The sequence below is a fragment of the Gossypium hirsutum genome, chromosome D08 (assembly GCF_007990345.1).
Source record: "Gossypium hirsutum isolate 1008001.06 chromosome D08, Gossypium_hirsutum_v2.1, whole genome shotgun sequence".
Lineage (NCBI taxonomy): Eukaryota > Viridiplantae > Streptophyta > Magnoliopsida > Malvales > Malvaceae > Gossypium > Gossypium hirsutum.
The window spans coordinates 7,010,408-7,019,512 of NC_053444.1; the positions used below are offsets into that span (position 1 = coordinate 7,010,408).

The 9,105-nt window shown below is 31.8% G+C and overlaps 1 protein-coding gene across 4 annotated transcripts; it reads right to left on the reverse strand.

Moving 5' to 3' along the window:
* Positions 1 to 339: 339 nt before the first annotated feature.
* LOC107915630 (AP2-associated protein kinase 1) lies at positions 340 to 4,177 on the reverse strand. 4 transcript variants are annotated; one of them, XM_016844787.2, is made up of 8 exons: positions 3,938 to 4,177; positions 3,014 to 3,543; positions 2,534 to 2,699; positions 2,393 to 2,443; positions 2,130 to 2,312; positions 1,912 to 1,996; positions 1,044 to 1,711; positions 340 to 929 (listed from the first exon to the last, which is right to left on the reverse strand). In XM_016844787.2, the coding sequence occupies exons 2-8, from the start codon at positions 3,475 to 3,477 to the stop codon at positions 561 to 563; spliced, it is 1,986 nt and encodes a 661-aa protein (XP_016700276.2). In that variant the 5' UTR covers positions 3,478 to 3,543; positions 3,938 to 4,177; the 3' UTR covers positions 340 to 560. The 4 variants fall into 4 exon arrangements, with proteins under 4 accessions (XP_016700276.2, XP_016700272.2, XP_040955641.1 ...); XM_016844783.2 differs by having other exon boundaries at positions 1,044 to 1,714; positions 3,938 to 4,107; XM_041099707.1 differs by lacking the exon at positions 3,938 to 4,177 and adding an exon at positions 3,645 to 3,897.
* Positions 4,178 to 9,105: the final 4,928 nt, after the last annotated feature.

Below are 9,105 nucleotides of genomic sequence, written 5' to 3' on the forward strand. Positions count from 1 at the left end.
TTTGGTCTAACAAAATCATGATGTCATCCTCATTTAATGGAAAAGATCAAGTTTTCTATAATGATTTCTTTTAATGGGTTGTTTTTATGAACTTAACCATCTGAGGAAGAACTAGGAGAGAATCTCAACAAAGCCATGAATATGAATTCAATGAACATCACGGACACCAGAGCCTATAATAGCCTGTGAGACATTTTACGCATCAAATACGACCAAATAACTGCATGTTACGGTCAGAAAGAAAACAGAAAACACTAGTCACTCTGAAGCAGCGTCACACCACCTACCACTTTGAACAAAAACAACCAAACATCAAGTCATGTTGGAGAAAGAACCAAGTAAAACAAGTATACATTTTGTATTTGCTGCTTAGCCCAGAGAAATGTGCAAATGTTCAACTGCACACAGACAAGACAAACAATAGCAGGAAACAAGCCTGGCAAGTCACGTAATTATTCAATCTCTCTTCTTTCCTCTCATATTTCCCAACCACAAGTATTAAATTTGTCAATGTGAGGACAGACTATTCCTCATATATTTAACTCCACATAGTGACTACATCAGAAACCAGCCCACCCAGCAGGCTGGGAAACTGGATTACTCTCCTTTATTTTTGATTCGCGTTGGGAACTACTTCCTTCATTTATCATTGATTTTAATCTCTGGGAGCTGGCCGTAGGGGCAGCTGTAAAGTTATCTGCACCAAAACCCCATGTTTCCATACCAAAAGTTGCTTGAGCAGCATGCATGTTTGAGTGACCATTTCTAGTTCTAACTGACTGGACATTATCCTTTGAAAGAGGTTGCTGCTGCTGCGGTTTGGCATCCTCTGGAAAAGCCTGCCATGGCTTTGCTTCTGGGCTAGCAGTTTTCCAGTTACCAGCTTTTTCTTGTGCAAATTCCGAAAATGTTCCTTCAACCTTCTCTCCCTGCGATGAAACAAATAGGTCAATCAAGAGCATAACCAACAGGTAGATATGTGATTGGAAAAAGTTCAAGTATATGCATACAAATAGGAAAAAAAAAATAGAAGAAAACTGTACCAGACTTCCTGGTGAGTTATGATATCTTGAAGTACTTTTATTAGGAGATGGAGTTCTAGCAGCTAGAGTTTGCTTGAGCTCCTGTATTTCCTGCCGCTGAAACCGACAAATTGCAGATAACTTTTCAAATTTGGAAGTCATCTCAGCCTTCTCCAAGTTGGATTGTTTTAGCTGTTCTTTCAGCCTCACTATTTCAGCCTCCAATGCTTTTTCTTTTCCAGTATTTTTATTAATAATTCCAGAACTGATCTTATTACTATCAAATTCAGCAACAAAGGTGTTAAACGCCTCATCTTGAAAAGAAGTGGTGGTATCCTTGTTCTCAAAAAAATTAATTTCAATGTCTTTACTAAGGCCATCTTCAGGCTTGTGTGATTTATCAGGCGTACTTCGAGCAGGAGAATGTGTTTGTACATTTTCCCCTCTTATAGGACTCCTCTTATGTTTAACTGAGCTATAGCTGGTCGGATCTTCGTCATATTTGGGTCTGCTCTTCTCTTCAGCAACATCTGCGTCCTTTGCATGCTGAGTAGACCAAAAAGCACCAAGCTGTCCGCCACTTGCCCTTAAGCCAGGCTGTGGTGAGGTTTTAGCTGGTTCCCCAACTGGAGGGGATGGGGGGCTTCTAGAAGGCATCTGAGGTGATCTATTTGAAGACCTTGGAACACCTGCTAAATTGGCACAAAGCATCCATTCAAGTTCAAAGAAAACTAATGTCTAAGCCTCCAATATTCAAACTTTTTCTATCTATAATCTTCAATAACTCATCCCACACGCCAGTGTCTACCATAGCAAGATGCAGTTAAATTTAATACAAGTATAGACCTTCAAGTGGAGAACTGAACTGTCAATTGGTATAAATCGTCACCTTCAGTAGATGGCATTTCAGGTGGCCGATCAGGTAAAGACTTCTGTAGAGCAGCAGGCAACTGCTCATTAACACGAAACCAGACCTGTCATCATGGGAGAAAAATCCCAACATCAGTTAACACGATGTTAGATCTCTGCCAAAGATTAACATGGGCATAGACTATCTAAAACTAACCTAAATTCAAGGATGAATGACCAATCAAGCAAAGTGCTTGCCTGTGTGATGTCAGGTCTGTCAACAGGTGATGCTTGAAGCATGTCTTTAATTAGGTTTGTAATTGAAGAGCTGTATTTTGGTAAATCTGGAATCCGGTAGTTCCCGTTTAAGATTTGTAACTTCGATTCACCGTCGAATGCATTCTTGAAGTAGCAAATTCGAAAGAGGAGACACCCAAGGGCCTGCAACATGACATAGCAGCTGCAGTTTGTACTTGGCATATCTAATCTAATACATCTAGATGTCACATGAAAATGCTTACCCATATATCCACCTTTTCATTTATAAGTTCTCTCCGGAACAGATCCCACATCTATTCCAACAAAAGAATGAACATATAAATTAACTATTTTAACCACCACAAGTTTTAAAATGTAATAAAAATAATAGTTGTTCATTCAACCTCAGGGGCTCTATAGGCAGGTGTGGTGTGCTTCCTGATATTGTCTTCTTCTATACCCATTTCTTCAGGCTTCTCAAAACGCTTGTGATTGGTTGATGTGCTCCCAAAATCACACAACTTCCATAATCCATCAGAACCCAACAGAATGTTCTCAGCTTTCAAGTCCCTGCAAAAATCAAAATGCCAAGAAGTAAAGAAACATGCACCTGAGAGCAGTTATAACGAACTTGGAAAAGATTTCTGACTTTAGGCCTTATAAATTGGGATCATGGCATCTTTTTTTATTTGATCATATTTTCATTTCTCTTATTCACGTGTGAAGGGGAAAAAAGGCTGGCGTGTGGCAGTACCACATAACAGATGTACAAAGCAATCCAAAGCTACAAAAAATTTTTAAGTTAAACTTCAATGAAAGGTAAAAGCTCAATTCGAAGTTCATGTGCTCAACCTAAAAACTTGAGGAGCTTTAGGACCAAATACCTGTGAGCAATTGGCGGGGACTGGCAATGCATTGCAAAGACTGCATTGCAGATATGCAAGAAAACGGTAAGAATCTGTTTCTCCTCAAAATAGGCAGTTCCTCTGGTTTCTAAGAAATTAACAAGAGATTTATCACAAAATTCCATGACAAGAAGGGCTTCCTTGGTCCTTCCCATATCCAAGATCGTATGCGCATAAAGTGTGATGACGTTCGGGTGTCCTTGAAGTGATTTCAACACACTGATCTCCTTGACAACCAACTCCAATGACTCTTGATCATTGCATATGATGTGCTTCAAAGCATACTGCTTTGAAGCATGTAGAGCATCCTTAGCTAAGTAGACACAAGAGAAGCCACCCTCGGCAATAACATTCCGAACATGAAGTTTAAGATTGGCAACGTCAAGGGTTCGGCCCTCGAGCCCTGCAGGCTCTTTTTGCAAAAATGGCTTGAACCTCCACATTGTTGGTAGAATGAACCCACAAAAGATGAAATACGAGAAACCCCGATCGACTATAATTAAGGGTATCTAAAACAGAGCAATACCAAAAACAAAAAAGGGAAATTACTAATATGAAATAGAAAGATGACGAAATGATGATAGTTATTAATTATAATAGAGTGGCTAACCTAAGAAAACAATTATTAATGAATGCACATATAACAACAGCAGATCTAAATACACTTCAATATTGGGGGTAGCACAAAACAAGCAAATTGCAATCAAGATCTCAATTTTCATCCAGACCCAAAACCCGGATATCTTCAATCACTTCCATTACTGGATGGGTATTATTATTATTGGTTCCAAATTTGTGTGTGGATCGAGTGGTGGGTAGCAAAAGAGTGGGTGGGCAGCTACGTAGGTAAATCAATAAAAATGAATCTAAAGAGGAAGAAGAAGAAGATCATGGAGAATGTACCTGGTTAGATCAAGTAGAGTGAAGGAAGGACTTGATAGAAACAGATGATCCAGAATTGAGTAAAGATGACCCAGAAGAGAAGATGTGGTTTCAGCTTTTGCTTTTGCTTTTGCTTAAAGATCTGATTTTTGAGACCTTTTTTGTCTTTGCGCGTTGCCTTATTCCTCAATATTAAAAATTATCCTAATAAATAGATACAGCCATCAAACACTACTCCTAACTCCTAATAATTTTCATAACCAAAAAAATACAAGAATAATCCTCCTAATTATATTTACACACATTCATCTGAAAATGGATCATTTTCCAAATTTTCAAAAATAAATAAATTAACAAATCAAGAAATTAACTTTTACAGATCAGTAATACAACATTATATTTTATATTTATGTTTTCACATGGTGTACTTAAATATATACAATTGAAATAAATCAAATTTTATTTTACATAATAAATGGAAATTCATTATATGGATATGAGATGTATCCTTTCTAAAAATATGCAATTTTTTTATTTAATAATAATTAAATTATAATAATAATAAAAACAATTCCAAAGCTATAATTTAATATTTATATATAAATAATTTTGTTACAAAAAGTTGCTTGTTACATACGGAACCAGACTTGGAACATATAGATTTGTGAATTGAGGTAGTTTGTCGGCTAGTTATTGGAGGGGTAGGGTGTATGTATGTAACCAAGTAACATGCCTTGCCCTGAACCCAACATCTGCTATGTTGGCTGAGGCGCCCTTCTTTCAAGGCGAAACCAATGGCTTTCAAATTTTCATTTGTTTCTCATTTCTTTATAAAAACTATATAGTTAAAGAATTTAATTTTCATAGATTTTAATTTTAGGCATTGAAAAATAAAACAGTTGAGTTAAAAAATCATTGTTATTTTAGGCATTATTATTAAAAATTGTTTTTATTTTTATCATTTGTTCTCAATTTTAATATAAACTTTTGAGTTTTTATATGAAAAAAACTCATGTTTTTAAGTGAAACTTTTTTCCTTTTTTTTTTAGAATTAATTTTAGTTTTTTTTTTCTCATAAAAAGAAAACTCGAGATTTTTCAATGAACTATTTAACTATTTATAAGAAAAAAAATCAATCTTTTTAATTTCATTTAAATTTTTTTCCAACAAAAAGAAAAAGCTTGAGAGTTTACAATGATCTTACTTAGATGTTTATAAGAAAGACTTTAGATTTTAACAAGGAAAAATTATTTTATTTTTTAATTTACCTTTTTCTCTCTTTTAAATTAATGTTAGTTTTCTTTTCTCATAACAATGGAAAAAACTTGGGTTTTTCCATTTAATTACTTGAGTTTTTACAGGAATTTGAGTTATAGGAAAAAATTGAGTTCCATCTTTATAGCTGAATCATTCAATTTTCTGTAAAAATACAAGGTTTTTTTTTTAAAATAACATTATTTTTAGAAAATGATAAGTGACCAAAATGAAAATAATTTTTAACGGTAGCGTCTAAAATGAAAATTTATACTTTTTAGGATTCAATATGAAAACTTATAAAAGTTACATTACTAACTAGGCATTTACTCTCTTTTTTTCTTAACACAAAAGAAAAGTAGTAAATCTTTTATTTGTTTTGGTGATAGAGAAAATATGAGAGGAACATTGATTGGAATATATGACCTTGTGCCTCATGACTTATGACCAACCGTAGTACCTATGTCTAGGCTTTAAGTTGTGAAAGTAGAAAGCAGGCTACGATTAGGCGAGGAAATAGTTAGGGGTCATATGGCCCTGCATCTGCATGTAGGCCTACTAAGCTATATGAACCCTACAACAATATATTGGGCATTTGGCAACACTATCTATTCTGTAGGGCTTTCATTTTTGGATGAATGGTACTCCAAATGAATTGGGATTTTTTTAGTTCCCTAAGGGCTTTGGTCTTTTTAATTAAAATGGAGAAATTATGTTTTGATATTTTCCTAAATTTAATAATCAATCAAAATTATTTACTTTGAATTTAACTACAAAACTCACTGGTTTAACCAAACATCTGATATAATTTTTGAGAATGAGATAAATATTTAATATTATTATGAAGGATGAAAAATTACTACTTTTTAAATAATTTGATATGCAAAAATTAATTTACTTTCATTAAAATGTAACATTGATTTGGGAGTTACTTCATGACTTTATCGGTATTCGGTGAGATGGTAACTTTCTTTATTAAATTATTCATTATTAAAAAAAATAAATATACAATTATTGCTTGTTTTTGGTTCTTTGATATCTACCATTTTAATTTATTATTTCAATGAAAGTAAATAATTCTTTTTCTTTTTTATAAATATTTTTCTAAAATATATTTTTTCATTAAATTAAATTTTAGCATAAAGATAATTTCAAACTATATACAGAATATACTTAAATTTATATATGTACTGTAATGAGGAAAATTTGTAAATAGTATATCTTTACAATCTTGAATCAATACGCGATTTGTTTTTCAAATGTATTCATGTAACAAATTTAATTAAAATGTGAAAAAAAATCATATATTGTGGATAAATTCAAATATTTGTTAATAATAAATATAATTATTAAATATTTAATTTAAATATTTTTTAATAATAAAAATTATTGAAAATATTAAATTATATGAATATTTTTTATTTAATGAAAATGATTTTGTGAAGAAAATCGCATTAAAGAAAAGGTGTTGACTATACTAAACTTATTATTTTAACTTGATTTTATTAAGGCTTAATTGAATAATTAACTCTCAAATTATACCACTTTTTTAAGTTAGGTATCTAGATTTCTTTTATCAAACCATCTACTTATTTCCTCGACCAATCAAAAGTTGACACGTAATTAAAATTTTATTTTCCCTTAATTTAACTAAAAAACAGAAAAAAAAAATTAATCAAAAATATCCTCTCTCCATCTTCGTCTTCCCCATCTCCATCCACCATTTCCCTTCCCCTTCCCTCTTTCAAACAGAACCAACATCATTCCCTCCCCCCTCTCTCTGCTCCAAATCATCACCATAAACCTCAAAAAAAAAAAAACTATAACAAAACTAGTAGTTTGCAAAAGAAACCCAATCCAAGCTTTGACTGAAACAACTCGTGAGTTTAAAGCATTCTTGGCTGATGAAAAACCTGAATACTGACAGGACGACGGCAATAAGTTTGGGGATTTATCCTTCTCTATTTTTTAGAAATAAAAAATAAAAAAGAAAACTCTAAATTTTGAGTTGAATCTCCAAATATTTTTTTGAAATAAAACCCAAGCAGAAACAAAAACCATAAGAAAAGCAAAGATCTAAAATTCTCTCTCTGAAATATCTATTCTCTCATGAAGTATACCAGAGAAGGGGACTGGACTAGTGCGCCGGTTCCGCCGGCGGTGGCTGATCGGAGGGTCAAAATTATAGGTCCAGTGGAGAGGAAGATGATCAACAGCGCTCTTAACTCGGGGGCTATAGTGTAAGTTATATGACAGTTTTGAATTTGTCTTCCATTTGTTTGATAAATTGCTCAGTTGAAATTTGTTTTCCTTCAGTTGTTAACGTTTATTTCGGGTTAATTTGACTTTTATTTTCTTTTAAGACTTTTCCCATGAAATGAACAAGAAAGAAGGAAAGTAGAATAAGTGTTTTGAATTTCGAGAGTTACCTAACTCTAATAAAAATATTTTGTCAATTTAGTAATTTATTTGAATAATAAAAATTTTTAAAATTATTAAAATAGGAAATATACTATTTTAAAGTTTTATAGTAGAAGTTGATAATAATAATAGAACAATCGTAAAATAATAAGAAAAAAAATGACGGGCAGAGAAAGAAAAAATTATTAATGTTGAAAACTAGATGTACAAGAATAGTTCCGATTACATTTGCTTAAAATTATTTAAAATTTTAATTGAACATGTGTCATTAATTAATTAATTTAATTAGGAAAATTATTAAAATGTTTTTTATATTTAAAATAAGTTGTATATATTTTGGTACATTATAAATGAGATGTTATTATCAAAACTAGAACCCTAGATATTAAATGCCAATACACAGTTCTTAACCACTAATTCTTTTAGGCTGTTGACATTTAAAATAAGCTATATTATTCAAGAGTGCATATGATTGGATTTGAACTCATGCCAAATGGATCAAGAAAATTATAAATTTACCATTCAGCCCATGCTTCACTTTGATATTAATTTTACATTTTAATTTTATAACTCCCATCAATCGTGAAAAAAAGTTAAACCTGAGGAGATATAGAAATGCAGATGGGGTTGGAGCAGAGAAAAGGGAAAGATAATCACATGAAAGTACTTTTATAATATTATTATTCAAAGCCCTCTCTCTCCTTTGTTGTATTAGGATATGATTTAGGGTTATATAATATTATACAGACGGGTATTTAGTCCTTTTCTTTCTCCTAATATATTATCCTATCATTCCCATGCGTTTGTTTATATGTTATGTTCTTACAATCAAATTTCCAACTTTCTCCCTGATCACTCTATTATTTTATTCTTAATATTTTTTGGAAACATGGGTAAAATGATTTTGAATTTAGATTTTGAAATTTTAAATTCTTTATTTGGATAATAAATAAAATGTTCAATTTGAATTCGGACAAAGTCAAAAATTTTGAATTTTAAAATTTATTTTAAAAAACATGAGAAATTTTTTGTTCTCTCTTCTTTCACACTTCCTTCAAAACCCAAACAATAAATATTTAATTCTACTTATAATATATCATCAACAAAGCTCAACATTTTTAGAATTGGATCGGTAGGCGAACTAGTCAGGCCATCGGTTCTTTTATGGTGCTTGAAATATGTTGGCATTGGGATTATTGGTTGTGATATTGAATGATGTATTGTTGACTTTTGAGCATGTAAATTTTGATTGATGTTAGATTATTTTGGTATTTTAAAAGTAGATTGTTAGTTCAATAAGTTAAACTGCATAATAGATTAGAGGTAATTATTCTTTATGTAAATGTGTACGATCTATGTCAAATGATAGATAGATTGTATAGATGTTTGTAGATAAATAGTGCTTGAATCAATTGTTATTCATTGGGGTAAATGTAGGCATGACTGAAATTGTGTATTGTGATATGTTTAGGGATAACCTAAGGCATTGTTTGACTAGTTAAGAGCTTAAATGA